The 16938-nt window shown below is 42.4% G+C and overlaps 1 protein-coding gene across 1 annotated transcript in view; it reads right to left on the bottom strand.

The window, feature by feature from the left end:
* Positions 1 to 16938, bottom strand: part of abcc2 (ATP binding cassette subfamily C member 2) — a 60717-nt gene that overhangs the window by 5946 nt on the left and 37833 nt on the right. Inside the window, exons 10-31 of the mRNA XM_077011639.1 lie at positions 15558 to 15812; positions 14937 to 15002; positions 14406 to 14543; positions 13390 to 13536; positions 12787 to 12871; positions 12435 to 12501; positions 11471 to 11597; positions 10284 to 10460; positions 9254 to 9421; positions 8578 to 8761; positions 7964 to 8111; positions 7618 to 7720; positions 7228 to 7450; positions 5505 to 5659; positions 5146 to 5301; positions 4571 to 4770; positions 4319 to 4445; positions 3540 to 3641; positions 3116 to 3259; positions 1769 to 1927; positions 1340 to 1506; positions 696 to 890 (exon numbers count right to left, since the gene is read on the bottom strand). Coding sequence (XP_076867754.1) covers positions 696 to 890; positions 1340 to 1506; positions 1769 to 1927; positions 3116 to 3259; positions 3540 to 3641; positions 4319 to 4445; positions 4571 to 4770; positions 5146 to 5301; positions 5505 to 5659; positions 7228 to 7450; positions 7618 to 7720; positions 7964 to 8111; positions 8578 to 8761; positions 9254 to 9421; positions 10284 to 10460; positions 11471 to 11597; positions 12435 to 12501; positions 12787 to 12871; positions 13390 to 13536; positions 14406 to 14543; positions 14937 to 15002; positions 15558 to 15812 — 3293 coding nt within the window. The remainder of the gene's footprint in view (positions 1 to 695; positions 891 to 1339; positions 1507 to 1768; positions 1928 to 3115; positions 3260 to 3539; positions 3642 to 4318; positions 4446 to 4570; positions 4771 to 5145; positions 5302 to 5504; positions 5660 to 7227; positions 7451 to 7617; positions 7721 to 7963; positions 8112 to 8577; positions 8762 to 9253; positions 9422 to 10283; positions 10461 to 11470; positions 11598 to 12434; positions 12502 to 12786; positions 12872 to 13389; positions 13537 to 14405; positions 14544 to 14936; positions 15003 to 15557; positions 15813 to 16938) is intronic.

The following is a 16938-nucleotide window of genomic DNA, read 5'->3' as shown; positions in this document are numbered from 1 at the left end:
CTACTGGTTAGAAGACAGGGTGCTGATTTGAATCAATTCACCCTATAACATTTGAAAAAGGACTAATGATCCTAAGATATTGATTAGCCAGCATTGGTCATAAGTAATAACACAATATTACAAAGAATATTGAATAAAGCATGCCCTGACATATCTGAAAAAAGATACCCTGGACGTCAGTGTCCTTCCTTGTGGCACCAAAGGTTCTATAGCTAAACCATATGTTCTAAAGCTAAACCAAATAACAATGACAGTGAGTACTGACTTGATGTGCAAAGTGCAAAGTATTCATAAAAGACCTCACTGGTTTGTGCTGCATGCTCAGGGTGCCTTGGTGTTTCAATAATAACCGACTCCACTTTATAAAGACGTCACCCTGCCCCATCCTCTCTGTCTACACACTGAATGCCTTTAAGACATGCATATAAATAACAGCTGCAGGGAAGCAGACATTAGCAGCAAGATTAATCAGTGTCTGTCTCAAAGCTGACAGTACACCCCTCACTAATGCCTTCTGTAAACACCTCCAACAGAGACGAAGCTCATTCTGATGCTGAGCTCTTGAAATACTCTTCAGTGAGGCCATCAGCACCAGCGCATTACATGCAGACAAAGCATTAATTACCTTTATACGTTTCCAGAGTCAAAACATTCTTGTTATTGTATCTCATGGCCCTATAATGGCCCCTTCTCACCGTGAGCTGTCCATGATGGTGTGGAGGCGGTGGGCGATGGTGAGCACGGTGCAGTGGGCAAACTCGCGTCGGATGGTGTCCTGGATCAGGCCGTCCGTCTCCAGGTCCACGGCGGCCGTGGCCTCATCCAGGATCAGGATCCTGGACTTGCGCAGCAGAGCTCTGGCCAGACACAGCAGCTGCCTCTGACCCACACTGGGAAGGACATCACATTGTCAGTTCAGTTCTCTGACTTTAAGGCTGCTCCACATTTTTGCTTTATCCTAGATTCCAGTACACCTGCATCAGTTGTTCAGTGTTACTAAAGATTTGGTACGGGTATGGTGGGAGCTGGGATTGAACAAAGACATGGATTGGACTGGGTAAAGAAATACTGGACATTCACACATTAATGCTTCACTAGGTATTAAATGGAAAGTCAATAAACAGAACAAATAGCAACAACATGGAAAACAACATATGGAAAACATATCTACAGATCCATCTATAGATATCTATGTCCAAGGCAAGTGCATCCAAAAATACTGATCCATACAAAGTAGATCTAAAATACTTCAGTTGTGTTTGAGTATTTGTATTCAGGGACAGTTAATACATTATTGCAGATGGCCAGACACTGCGGTATTATATGCTTGGAAACCGACCTGAGATTCTCTCCCCCTTCTGAAATCTCATGTTGAAGTCCTGCTGGCAGACTCCCTACGTAGTCCTTCAGATGCGCCAGCTCAAGAACTCTCCAGACCTCCTCATCACCAAACTTCTCGAATGGGTCCAAATTCATCCGCAGAGTCCCAGAAAACAGCACCGGGTCCTGTATATAAAACCAGATTGACCCAACACATTGTACCTTAGCATCACAAAAAAATAAACAACCCCAACTACCCCAAAAAACAAAAACAAATGTAGATAACATTAATCTTTGAGAAAACAAGATCATTACCTTATTTTTTGTTCATTATAAAAGCACAAGCTACTGGATCCTACACTACAGACTCCTGATAATGAGTAGTCCTCTTATTTAACTGTGCAGAGCATCTATGAGGATGTGCACTGACAGGAAATCAGTCCATCACCTGAGGAATGATGGTCAGTCTGCTTCTGAGGTCATGGAGGCCCAAGCTGGCGATGTCCACCCCGTCTATGAGGATTCGCCCCTCGGACGCCTCAATAATGCGGAACAGACAGTTGGTCAGACTGGACTTTCCCGCGCCGGTGCGACCTACGATGCCGATCTGCAAATGAGAATTATGCCACAATTTGAAAAATCAATTCTTTCCAATGTGCAGCCTCTAGGAAATATGCATTTTAGACACAAGCTCATCAACTTGGAAGGGCAAAAACAATTGGACGTATTGTAAGTGGGAGCAGAACAGCAGAGGTAGTTCAAATGGAGACGACACGGGAGTGTTGACAGCTGCGCCACAACATCTGCCCAGTGGATGTGTGAAAGCAGAGTGGGAGATGTCTGGGGGCTCCTGGCTTCCCCTTCATGCCACTGTCCTGTCACACCACTTTCTTGGCTTAACAACCGTCACGCTGATATAATTAACATAATATGTATGTAACATAATTCAAATATGCATGCTCTTCACACTCAAGCTGCAGTGCCTGTCATGAAAGAAGATTCTAGAAAGTTTGTGCTACTTAAAATAAGAGGAGTGGGGGAAAGGTTTTTTTTCAAAATGATATTTGATGATGGATTTTACAATATACTTGATCAAAAGAAAAGATGGTTTATGATTCACAAACTTCCTTGTGTTTCCCAAGGACAAATATGATGTCAAAACCAAGTCAGCAGTGTTATGGGCATCCTGTCCACTGACCTTGTGTCTGGTGCTGCTGAGAAACATCAATGTTATTACCTGATTACCAGCTCAATAAAATCACAGCTTGTTTTTCTTTTGCAAGCCAGTTGTGTGCAACAAAACTTTCCTTATCTCCAAAGTCACCTTTAGCTTTTTCTCGTTGAAGAGAGTACTGTGATGTGACGATGTTTGAATAGAGGTAGGATGTAAGTGCTGAGAGGAGTGTAGTGTTTATTAAAGGTCCTGAACAGCTGTTTTTTGAAACCTGAGGAGAATAAAACATTCTACAAAGAATGTAAAAGGCTATTATGTGTCTTGGTCAACTGCAGAGTCGGCTAATCAAATTCTCTGGTTAAATGATCAAATCATTCACACTGCCTCCAAGGAGTGTTGGGAAAGTTGTTGTTTTTAGCTTCAGTTGATTCACAAATCCAGAGCTGTACTGACCCTAATTTTCTCATTAATTTGCAAGGTCAAGTGAAATGGCCTTTCTTTGTAACCTCTTGAATTCAGAAATGTTCACTTGATCGCTGTGCTTTGTGATTACACTCCGAAGTGTTTTGAAACTTTTCCCTGCTCTTGAGACCCAGGTGCTGTGGGGCTTAGATCTCGTACCTTCTCGCTGCTTTCGATGTCGCAAGTTATCCCGTGCAGAACCAGCTCCAGCTCTGGCCGGTAACGGACCTTGTAGTCATCAAAGCGCAGTCTCCCCATGGTGGGCCAGTCATCTGGAGGACGCTTTTCCGTGATCCACAAAGCCTAGAAAACAAAGGTATCTTTTAACTTTGTGCGAATCTTGTACTTGGTTAACAAAATAAGCATCATTAAAAGACACCCTCGATCCCACTGTCCTAAACTTTGAGTGAGATTGTTATAGAGCATCATTAGACCCACTAACTTAGAGTAGCTAATGTTCACATTGTGAAATAGTACATGATAGTAACATTTATGAGCCAACCAACATATTGTTTGATATGGAAATGTTGGCGCAATTTGGCTTGCCTTGGAAACAGGGTGATGTCATAAAGAAGACGTGTACCTCGTTTGGAATCTCTGTGTACTCGCTGACTCTCTCCACCGCCACAATGTTGGTCTCCAGCTCTGATGTCATTCTCACGAGCCAGTTCAAAGTCTGAGTCACCTAACAGAATAAACGAGGAAGGAAGAGTTTAACGTCATTCTTCATTTGTTAACAACTCCTAAGAATATTGTCATGCCCTGGCTGGTACACAAACATCCCTCGCCTCCCACATGCACCTACGACATCACATCCCTTTCTGCAGTCCCCGTCACCCATGTATCACTTACTCCCTTCACCTGTGCTTTGTTTCTTTCTGCCTATTTAAACCCCATAGATGCCCGAATCGAGCCAAATATGCTCCAGCTTATTATGCCTTTAGTTCTTTGTTGTTCCTGTTGAAAGACACTCGGTCTGTGTTCAGTAAATACCCTTAGAATTTTCACTCCTGCCAAATTCATGACTGAGATCTCGCAAATATTAAAGTCAACCTACAGTATATGTAAGATATGCAGGATATTTCATTGTGAACATTTTTTAAATTCATGACTCAAGAAAATTATTCAAGATGACATAAACGGTTCACTCAGACTTGCACTAAACAATGTGTAATTTTTGCAAATAATTTGTGCAATTTTTCTGTCACACCTGAACACGTTTGCTGAAATGTCTATGTATAAAATGTTTGTGCAGACATTTAAAGAATAGCACAGAACAATAAGATTCCCACGTTTCACTTTCATCAAGTAACCAAGTTTATAACTGGTACTAATGTCACATTTGAAAAGATATAGTCTCACATTTAAAGCATAGGAGATGGATAGCCCAACTAATCCACTGTCCAAGGTATCTCGGGATATCACAGCAAACAAGGCGGCGAAAAACACCACCAGATTTCCGAGGAACTCCAGCCGGATGGCGAGCCACCTGTAATTTAACAAGAAACAAGCTTTTCAAATGGAATAATGTTCAGAAATGTGATTCAATGACCAGCATCTCCAAAGGACCCGGTCCTACTGCATATCAGCTTCTGCCTTGCAAAAGCTTCAGACCTATTAGAAACTATCCAAGGATAGACGCTCTTCAGGTTGTCATCGATGGTGATCCGGTTGCGCTCCAGAAAGCGTTGCTGGTGCCCGTAGGCCCGGATGACGGAGAGGCCCGAAACGGTTTCCCCGAAGTGGGAGTAGATGGGAGAGCGAGAAACGGAGTCCAGCCGCCTCAGCTGGCGAGACGTGGCCACGTAGAACCTCTGCAATGTGACAAACAGAGCGGCCATCACCTCAGCACTGATGAATATTCTGGAAAGGGCAGCACTCTTGCAGCTGTTCCTGCATAGTAATATCCATATGTGGTTACCCAGAGGGATGAAAACCTTCAGAAAATTCATTCAGTAGGGTGACATTAGAACAGAAAAGCTTTCATATTTGACAGAGATTCAGCCTGCTTATTGTGGATAGGGCTTTATATTTACCACTTGGTGCTATAAAAAAAAAACCCTGGAGGGTGTAAATGGAACTCTGAGCTTTCAGCTTGTGGTAAAACATAAAAACATGAGGTCTTGCTGGAATGAGGCAAAGACAACTTCTATGTTAGATTTTCTTGTAGGCTGATGCTGCGGTATTACCTGCACAAAGTAGTAGATCACCACAATAGGCACAATGATGGCAGTGAAGAGGGGGGTGGCGAGGCAGATGACAAACAGGGTGCCCAGAACACCCAGGAGACACAGGACCCAGGAACGGAAAGACATGGGGATCATCTCGTCCACCGTGAACATGTCCTGCAGGAGGACACATCACTGATGAACTGCACTGCTACTATAGCCTATGGACCACGCAGATGTGAAAAAGTAACAGCTCTGCTGGCTGCTGCTTTTGATGGCTTCTGTCTTTATTTCTGCGCAAGGATTCCGTCTTAAAGGAATCCCTAACTCAACGGTCATTGTCACGTCCGCATTTTCAAAGTGAGAGATTTTATGTGTACCTTTGCAAAGCGGTTGACCACCCGTCCTGATGGCGTGGTGTCAAAGAACAACATGGGCACCCTGAGGATGTTGGACAGCAGACGTGTGTGGAAACTCCTGGAGGCACGGATAGCTCCTTCAGCCAGGAGCACAGTGCCCAGAAACACCAGGAACCCTGACGGAGATGAGAGAGTCACATGCATCCATTAAGGCCTTTGTAAACACTCCCGTATGGATTTAGTCAGTAGACATAGAAAGTGATGACGTCACAGATGGGCTAATGGATGTTTTTTTTATCGCTCTCAACAGGCATTTTCGTATTCTTCAGCGAATGACACATAGGCTCCATTGACATTGTAGTGTGTCATTACAATATATTTACTTCTTGTGGGTTCCTTGAGTAAGGCCTCTCCTGTCTTCTGCATTCAAGTTCTTTATTCAGCGATAGTGAATCATTGGGGTGTACTTGAGTTTTTTACTTGTTGTTTTCATATGGGAAAAAGCAACATAGGAACGACACGTTTGATTTTTCCTGTTCAGTATTGATGGGAAAAGCATACTAATGGTTTACTTTATCTATTTTTATATTTTATCTGAGGGTAACATCTCATTCTATAGTCCAGGAACATATTGCAGGGCACTGAGTATCTCTTATGAAAAGTCCATTATCAAATTGGAGTTATTGTCATGGTAAACGTGATTATGGTCTTTGCACCTGTGCCTCACCAACCATATGTGCTGAAATGACAATGTATATTGTCGAAAACGACATGTATACAGTCAAAGCCAGGAGAATATTGGACCCATTTCAAAATGCACACCAGACCTTCGGCCTCAGTTCTGTTCTGTCATGAATTTCCATAATAAGAGATGGTTAATGGCTCTCTAATTGTTGGCAAGAAGGAGGGGTGATGTCCTGAAGATCGAGAAATTTCAGCCATGCTACTGTGAATACTGCAAAAGAGAGCATCCAGGCTGTCAGTTCTGATCTTTTACATTTTAAACACATCTGTGAATCTTTGTTTCTATAATAAAGCAGCAAGCAAACAGAGGGCCTTCTTATAAAGTGGATTTGTAACCTTTTATTCTATGTGCGCAGAGAGCAGGCAATCTAATGCTTTTTACTTTTTGTGAAAATATTGTAAAAGTATTTGAAAGCATTTTAATAATTGTTTATCATATTTATAGCATAATCGTTTATGTGTGCAAGAACATGTAGGTTTTGTTTCCAGAACTGACCATTTCAACAGCTTAGCCAAAATTGCAGAGAGCGCTAATGCTACAACTGACCCCACTGGTGGGTTCATCCTAACAGTCACTAAAAAGTCTGGCAAATTTCATTTCATTCAATACAGTTCATTCAAAACCATTATATACCATTACAGCCAAATGAGCTTCCCAGACTAAATAAATAAAAATATATGCACCCACATAAACATTTATTTATTTAAAACATGTGGAGGCTGGACATTAGCCTCACTAGATCTTACAATGACTTCTTCAAATTACATGCTTCAAAGCTGCACTATATTACAGCTAACAAGAACTAACAAGAGGGAGATTAAAATAATACTGGAATGAATTATTTGACTTATACACTGAACATGGGGATTGAAAAACATTTTGCATCACAAGTTAGTTTGAGACTCACACGCCTTTGCTTTTTAAAACCCCGAATCTTCCTTATTGTCGTTGCTAAAGGCTTGCTACCCTCACTAACCTCATTAACCTTTGTGAATTTACCTTGTGCAACTCCGAGAGCTCCAAAAACTCCAATTCTCATATCTCTTATGTGGGCTGGATATGTGCTTCCGTTGGGATACTTCACTGCATCGTTTGTCCAGTCACTCAGCCACAAGTTCTGGCCAATGAAGGCCACATTCTGGATGAAGTAAACCACGACGAACATGGTGGCGTAAACCCAGCCCATAGCTCTCAGGTACTGCAGGTACACAGAGAACTTCACCTGGTGGGGGGAGTGGGTAGGTTAGGGAAAGATGTTCTATAGCCCCTGTCCAGAGAACTAGAAGTTCTAGGAAAGTTTAAGATGACCTTTGGATTTGTACTTTCCAATTTGTATTTTCCGTATGTACTATAAGATTATCCTTTGGTAAATGTAGATTTTTGACATACCTTTCCCGTCTCCATTGCCTCTTTTTCGATCAAGCGCTGGCCTTTCTTAGACTGCTCCACGTCTTTCTGACTTCTAACTGAGCTGCACCTTCTCACTTTTATGCTTAATTGAAAGGGAGACGCACTGTCACAGTTAGCATACTTGATCAATACACGTTAATATTTAGTCTTTGTAGAGCGCTGGCTGATCCACAGATTAATTGCAAAACATCCTCCACTCAGACATCCTTGCTGTGAATTCACTGAAGATCTGACACGTTCCTAATAACAGGTTGTGCACTGTGGCACCATTGTGCCTGTGGACCATCAGCCTGACTGAGGTTAGAGTGCGAGGCAGCAGCTGTACCTGCCGTTGGGCCGGACGTGGCGCTGACTGTGTCGCAGGCTGCTCTCTCTCTTGAGCGTGACCGAGACTACGTCCTCAGGTGGACTGTCGGCCAGGGGGTCCTGGCTCTCTGGCATGGCATCCACCCCCTCGACGTCTGAAAGCGAATCTGGGAAGAATGCTGACATCAGTAACATCAGCACTGCGGGACTTTTCAATGGAGCCGTATTGGAATGGCGGTTTTCTAAACGGCATCATTTTAAAAGGGATTTTCCAGAACTGTCCCTTTCAAGTGACGGGAGCGAACATCTTGCCTACGGACTGCAAGTCATACCCAAGACGTAAGGGTAAGAAATCAAATTTGAAACATATAGCTTGTTTTAAATGGCGTTTGATCCACATGTTGAAATGCCTTTCCCTAGCAAAGGCAACATCATGGATAAATAGGTTGATCTAAAATAAAATGGGTTTAAAAAGCTTTTTCACAGTAATGCAGCTCCACATATATATATGCAAATGAGCTTAACGCCCCATCTAAACCCCCCCACACACACACACACACACCCCCACGGTGCCCCTCAAAAGGCGTAAGTTGCATGCTGATAGGAAGTCATGTAACATTACACCCATCTCACCTTTTGGAGCATCAGACCTATTGCTCTCCTCTTTTGCATATGTGTCCAGGAACTCAGAGAAAGCTCCTTTACTGGCCCGCAGACTGCTGTAAGACCCAACCTCCGACACGACGCCATCTACCAACACGATGATCTCATCCATATAAGGCAGGTAGCTGATTCCGTGGGTTACCAGGATACGGGTCTGAAAAGTTAATGTTAATGTTAAATTGTTAAAAAATGTTAAATTGGCTGCACAATTTTATTTTAAACACAGCAAACAGCTGTGGGCATGACCAATCATAACAAAATAATTAAAGCACAATGTCCCAAATCAAACAAAAAAAAAAGGTTTAGCTTGCTCTTCATATATTTGTTGTCCTATTTACTATTTATACAAACACACACACACACACACACACTTACTTTACCACCACTTAATGTCCAGTGAAACATGAAGTGAATCAGCACTATGACACATTTCCAGTATTGAATTTCAGCACAAGTTGGAACACAATGACTCATTAAACTGAAGCAAGCTGTATTTTAAAAGACCAATATAGTCAAATGATCTACAACTACTAGCCGGTTGATCATCTGGTATTTGCCGACTAGCACACAGATAAATTTCTATATAAAAACACACATTAGTATAAAAGACAGACGCAACAATTGAGAAAATCTGCATGCCACTAACTTTTTCCTTAAGCAGCCCCTTGGGTCCGATCACTCTCTCAAACAGATGTTTGCCCACATGGGAGTCCACGGCAGACAGTGGGTCGTCCAGCAGGTACAGGTCTGCTGCGCTGTAGACTGCTCGAGCCAGACTCACCCTCTGCTTCTGCCCTCCGCTCAGGTTGATGCCCTGTGACACATCAGAATGTGACTGGCTCGCTCCTGGCTAGAGCACAACCTAACTTAAACCCCTTCAAGATGCCTTGCCTGAAGAGCTTCAAATTGTGATAATTCTGCTCACTGTAACACCGCTGCTGCGATAAGTATAAGCTGCAATACATTCAAATAATTACTATTAATTACAAAATAAAATGCAGACATTAGTTGAGGGTGGTAGGATAAACTCTGCAAAATAGTCTCATGCCATGTGACTCAAATAGCTTCTGACAACGAAGACCAAGTCCTGGCCTTCTCAAGTGTCTCAGAGAATTGTTTAACCTGACAGGAGAAGGGCAGAAGATGGATCACCAGTGATTTAAAACCAGTTGCTTTTGGCAGATGGGGTTCGTTAGCCTGCTGAATCTGCTCACACAATGTCCGCTGCTTTGCAGCCATACCCACCCATGGGAAAGGCTTTGAGATTGAACCCTGAGGGGAAATCCAGATCTCCTAAGGCAGTGTGCCATTCCAATCCAACACCTTTCCCGCAGCTCCTGAGATACCACTGCTGCAAAATTGGATTGACTCTCGCCTTTGCCTTTGGACCCCCTTGGTGGTATGAAGAGGGGAGATCTGGTGTGTGGGCAACACAAAGTCGCCCGTGACCTGCATCCTGGAGGACACCCCAGCATTGTCTGGCTATGACACTCTACAGAAAGCAACAGTCTACTGGTGTTAAACCAGGATCCACTGCTTTAGGGCTGTGGAAGAGGCCACAATGCAGAGACCATACTTTCTTCTAAAAAGAGACCATACTTTCTTCTAGAAATAGACCACATCTTCTTCTAGAGACTTTTTTCTAGATATATCTGCATCCAGATATGGTGTCTTACCTTCTCCCCAATTTCAGTCTCCAGTCCCCCGGGCAGCAGCTCCAGGTCTGGTTCCAGAGCACAGGCCTCCACCACCTTCTGGAGCTTCTGCTCATCCAGCCCAGAGCCAAACAGTATGTTGTCCTTCAGAGTAGCGTTCTGAATCCAAGCCTGTTGAGGCACGTATGCCACAGATCCCTGACAGGACACGACAGGACAGACCAGTGCAGGACATGACAGGACAGAGCAGAGAACATACAGACATAAAATATACAAAAAATAGGAAAAGTATAGTGCCTTATTAATACATAATCCACTATGACGAGATCACCAAGTGTTCAATTTGTAACTGAAGTGTAACTAGTTCATGTACTGAAAATGGGGTTTTCAACTAGTTCAGCAGGTCTATAAAATAACTTTTATTAAGCATTTACATATACCTGCATGTATATATGCATATAATTAATTCTATAGATAATCGCTGGTGATGACATCATGTCACACTTTAAGTATATGCTGTGCCAGTATAGTGTACATAGGAAAGCTTAGTGTATAAAGAGCTTAGTTAATTCATGCTTATGCCTGTATAGTTAATCGTAGCTCTTAATCTGTTATTTAATTTGTTTATATGTAAAACTTTTCTATTTTATATTTACAATTTTCTATTTTCTATTTGCACCAAGAGGGGGAGGGGGGCTGTAAACCAATTCCGTTGTGCAAATGTACAAGTACAATGTGTAATGACAATAAAGGTTAATTTCATTTCAGTATAGATCATAACCTGTAGGTTTGCGGCACCTGTGTGTGTATGTGTGTGTGTGTGTGTGTGTGTGTGTGTGTCCTTTATCAGCTCATTAACAACCACCCCTTTCAGTTGTTACTGCTGGACAAATACAATGAAATAAATGAGGACCACTGAGATAACCAATTGTGGTGCTGATGATAAGTAGTCTACCAACTACAGCAGTCTACAGACAACAGCAGTCTACGGTCTACAGACTATAGCAGTCCAGAGACTATAGCAGTCTACAGACAACTGTAGTCTACAGACAACAGCAGTCTACAAAAAACAGCAGTCTACAGACAACTGTAGTCTACTGACAACAGCAGTCTACAGACTAAAGCAGTCTACAAAAAATAGCAGTCTACAGAAAACAGCAGTCTACAGAAACAGCAGTCTATATCCATTCCTTCATCACTCTGATTACCTTGACATTGATGGACCCTGAGAGGCTGTGCATCTCCCCCAGCAGAGCAGAGATGAGAGAGGACTTGCCTGACCCCACCGCTCCCACCACCGCCACCAGACGACCCGGATTAACGTCCAGCGACACACTGCAAGAAAACACAAAAACAAAAAAGACAGAAAGGCTAATACACAGCCTTATACACACTCTCATGGCGCACACTAACACACAGACGCTGAAGGCGTGCATGAACACACTAGTTCTCTCACTGTGGTTAGGTCAGCTCTAATCGAACGTTGACCGCTTACTAATCAAATATTCACATATTACTTATACAGTATACACACATCAACCCTGAGATGAAATTACAGCTGTTCTACCCCACACATTTCCTATCGGGCTTCGTCTATTGTGGTATGTGAATGAATGTGGCACAAACAATAGCTGTGATGGAGCAGTGAAGCCCTCTGATTGAAGGACATGTGAACACCATGTGAACAACGAAAACCAGGCAGCTAAATAGCTCTTAACAGGCAATCATACCATCTAATAGTACCTGGAAATGGGAACTAGATGACTTAATTACATACATGCAGAGGAAAACAACTTTTCACATGCTGAGGCTTTAGTAAATGCTGGAGGAGACATGAACCATACGACATGGCTGCAAGTTTAACACTTTGATGTTGTGTGTTGAGAGCCAGGGAAATATACTTTGGAACAACTGCACAGACCTTTGCCACAAATGCACCTTGGAGGATAAGGTCGTTTCAGTTCCACATTCACACTTTATCATTCCGGTGTCATAAAATCTGAATCACTGAAATGTCAGTCAGGTATAGATGGCGTACATCACAGCAGGTAAGCAGTTATGACGGCTGGCCCGTACGTCACAGGCAGTAAGCAGTTATTACGGCTGGACCATGTTCTCTTGATCTCTGCGTCTGAAGCACACTCAGTGATGGGTAGAAGCAAGGGAACTCACTTTGTCAGAGCCGGCTCTGTGTCTCCGCCCCAAGTGAAAGTGCCGTTACGCACACTCACTGCTGTGCCTAGTCAACGAGAAGGAAAATCTTTAAACCCACATCTACAGTAAGCCTAGTTGACTACGTAGGCTTCAGTAGGCTATTTCAAGTGTTATCTGCTTTGATGAACAAACCCAATCAGAAACCCAGCAAGCACAGCCTTCAGGAACAGGTGCAGTTTGTTAAGATGAAGACTGTTTGAGTGAATGTTATTCTAAAAACTTGGAAGTGTGCAGGAGTTTGTTCCATGAATAAAGGCACTGGTGAGACCTTCCCTCCTTCTGAACATGGATCTGAACACCCTGGACTTACTGTAGCTGTTGTCATGCTGCACTGTCATGGTATCCAGGTCTTCTCCAGCAAGAAACTTCTCCAGCCTTTTCTTAGATACAATCGTCTACACAAACAGAAGAGCAACGGAGAGGATTTGACTGCTTGAAACGTAAAGAAACATGAAATATACGGTACATGAAAGATAATTTAATTTAATATGTAAGATAAGATTTAAAATCATATATAATAATTTATGTATATATATCTATATATATATATATATATATATATATATATATATATATATATATATATATATATATATATATATATATATATATATACAATATACAATATACAGTATACAATACATTTAAAATACATCTAAAAGTAGTTCTTATACTGAGATGTGAGGGACAGAATGCTTTGGACACATTTGGTTTCTCTAACCTAACATCTGTTTCGGCTCATGAATCACTTTTCATGAATGTGGTCAGGTATAGCTGACCTCAGAGTAATGCTGCGTAGCCTCAAACATCCTCAAACGAGCTTGAGAGAGTATGTGTGTGTGTGTGTGTCTGTGTCTGTGTGTGTATGTGGAGGGGGGTGGCTTGGACGGGAGAGTGTGTGTGTGTTAAATACTTGAACCATAGAGGAGATCAACATCGGGAGCATAGCAAGTGGAAAACGCAGGAGGTTGAAGAGCGAGATGGATGTGAAGGCTTTCTCCGCATTCAAGATGTTGTCTGGACTGACGGACACAAACACAGCGAAGGTAGCCAAGGAAACCTAGAGGAAGATTGTTTTTCATAATAAGTACAGTCCCCCATTTATATAGGACAGCCTCGAAAATCATTAAGCAATTCTGCATTATTACATTATTATGTTCAGTGTGATCCTATTATAAAATGTGCTTTAACATGACATTACAAGAGCCCTGAACACTGATTGATAAAAGAAGAAACCCCTGAGGGTTAATTTTCAAATTTGCTATGTACTCCTTTGAAGATAAATATGGTTTTACAAGCACACCTACTAAACCAGATAATAGCTTTATAACAGGAGTGCTCTATTCTGGAAGAATATGATTCTTCCGTGCAGTTCCAGGTAGAACGATGTATTAAACTCATGTTTAATCATGTTTAATCATGTAGGTGACATCTGGAGTCCTGGTACTTCCACCTGTGTCACAACTTAAACGACTTCTTCTCAGGTCACAATTATTGCTCTGTGTCAGTGAATTATTTATCTTACTGGCCAACGCATGGTGGATATAAATAAATACACATTGGACATGCACTGATGTCCATGTTATCAGAAGCGCATTAGGTGTACAGTTAGAGGCCGCAACCCATCATTTAGCGAGGAGGTTTGCATCGGTGGTCATTCAACTATTTATTAACAGTCTGCATCTGATTGCAGGGCCACAGTTCTAGCAGTACTGCTATGCCAGGTGGCCTACCATGCCAGTGGGCAGACGACAACATCCGGTTGTGCCTGCAAACACCACGTTCGTTTGTCCATGGTTATTTTACCTCTGTGTGGTTTTTTTGTTTGTTTTCTTTCCCACCATATCATGGGAACCGTGAGGAACAGAAAAAATAACTGAGAAACAAACATAAAGTGATATGCTCTCGCTCAGGAGAACAGGCACCCACCAGAGCCGGAGCACAGGCAAAGATGAAGGTGGAGACGGACGACAGGTAGGCAAACTTCCTCGTCACCTTCAGCTCCTGCTCTCTGATGTCCTGGAGCTGAGCCTCGAAAGAAGGCTCCCAGGCGTACAGCTTCAGGATCTGAGGGGAGGTAGAACAGGGCAGCAGAGAGGGTGGAAACAGAAAGAGGAGAGAAAGCAAGAAGAAAGAGCCGTAATGCTTAGTTTAGGCCCAGCTGCGAGTGGCTCGGTCACTTCAAAAGTGGCTGCCTCGGTAGAAAAGTATATAAGCTGGATTTTAAGCACAGAAAACAGGTCAATAAAACGCTTTGTTTGATGTCACTGCAGCCCTTGACCACCTACAAGTCGACGCATTAGTTTGTATGTTGACAGAGAGGCAGAACACAAGGCGTGTAAACAACGTACCACAACACAAGCTTCTCATTTGAACTGCTCTGAAGAAAAGCATGTGTGTTCATTAGGCTTTAATGGAGTGACATGATCACTTTTGGAAGGAGGTTTGCGAGTGGCTCACCTTGATGCCATTCAAGATTTCATTCATGATTTTCATACGCTTGTCTTTCAACTTCATGTTTTTCATCTGGAGGAAGGAAAATTATACATGTCATGGTGGGTAACGAACAAATTAAAGATTACATTTGTTGCGCAAAGTTAATGTCTGCCTAGAACTATACATATAATGCAGTAAGTAGGAAGGTGACAGAGACATAATTAGATGCTTGGCTTTCATACCAATCAATCGAGCTATATTGTTATATACTAAGATGTTGTCCTACTATAAGACAAAGCGTCACAGTTCATCCAGTAATGGAACCATCGCAAATTACATGTTAAGCTACTTCTACACGCATGTACTGCATGTACTATTACTGTATTTTTCTAAAGCTTGAGGCCATTCCCATTCTGCTTAATCTCTTGATTATTGTAGCTCTGTGACCTCATAATTGCTGTGCTTTCAATATGGTTCACCTGGTGTGGGTGCCTGTATCCTCTCAGATATTCAAATCCTATGTGCCACAGTACAAATCCAAAACAATAAAATATGTCACTGTCCAATGACATATGACATGTTGCACTATGTTTTGGTGGGCAGATGCCAAATGGAAAGAAAAATAAATACACAAAAGTGACATACCTGTAGGGTCTTTGACTTTGTTGCCAGTAGTCCATTAATGGGGACCATGAGGACCATGACCAGCAACCCAGCCAGGACTGCAGGGCCTAGTTCGATCCACAGGAAAGCTATGGAGAGGATAATCTGCAGTGGGCACGACCACAAAAGGTGGATGAAGTTCGTGACATCATTGAAGCGCTGAGCGTCGGCTGACATCAGATTCACGGTCTCTCCTACGGTGGATTCTTTCCGAGCATCGTTGGATACAACCAAAGCCTGAAGGAGACGACATCACAAAACGTCAGCGCAACACCTTCCAGCAAGACATGACAGCACAAAATTCACAATTTATAGAAGAAAAGAATCAGGACCATTCTGTTCTAGCACCCAGTTGGAGGAATACAATTCATTTGGTCCCTTAGCCCTACTGTCTAATGGCAACTGAAGAAACATCTCTTTGAAAAGCTCTTTGACCTAATTGTGCACTTGTAGGATTTTATAATTGCACATGAGCTGTTTAGTCATAGCACTCAAATTGTCTTGTATAGCATTTTCAGTCTTCATTGCAGCACTGACAATTATTTCTGGCAATAACTTGGGTTTATTGGACTTATTTGTCCTAACCAAGGACACTTTTCTGAGTAGACAACTAAAACACTTTGCTAAACCTCTCTGGGGAAGAGAACAATTGCTAAATGCTCTCTCATGCTCTGTCATGTCATTGTAAGCATGACAAAGCAATTGCCAGTAACTTATCTACAAATTTATGGTGTTTGGTTGGGTCAGGTGAAAAGTTTTGAATTGATAACTTGAGTGTGAACTCAGCAAACTGAATAAGAATTTAAACTAAAGGAAGTGCAATTAAAATTGAGCATTTAATGCAATGTAGATGTCACGTTGAGGACCCCGGCCCCTCCCTTTTGGGCGTGTGTTTACGTAGTCCACGTGCTTTGTCTGCGTCTGTGGAACTCCGGTGGTGAGGGCTATGTCGCGTGATAATCTGTCTCACCTGTGAATCGTCTCGTAATCACGTGGGGCTAATGTGGTCTGTCTATTTAATGTGCGCTCGCGCAGTGTCCTGTGCTCGTCGTTGTCTACAGTCTACACGTTGTGTGCGTTGTGTTGCTGTTTCTCGTGAGCTATTGCGCAATTATCTGTTTAAAATAAAAGTGACGTCTGTCGCCACAAGAGGGATCCGTGTCTCATCCTTCACCATGACCCCATCGTCACAGTAGAACCATCTACACATCAAGAAACCAGCTAATCAAAATGCAATATTATAGTACAGTCAACACTTTCACTGAATTCAATGAATTTGAACAGTTGCTCATAATTCAGTAATAAATACACCATAGACTTGTTGACAGACAGTAACACTAAGACTACTTATAGGCTGAATAAA

The sequence above is a fragment of the Brachyhypopomus gauderio genome, chromosome 1, assembly GCF_052324685.1.
Source record: "Brachyhypopomus gauderio isolate BG-103 chromosome 1, BGAUD_0.2, whole genome shotgun sequence".
Taxonomy (NCBI): domain Eukaryota; kingdom Metazoa; phylum Chordata; class Actinopteri; order Gymnotiformes; family Hypopomidae; genus Brachyhypopomus; species Brachyhypopomus gauderio.
The sequence above is the reverse complement of the archived record's forward strand: the minus strand, read 5'-3'. Positions and strand labels throughout refer to the sequence as shown.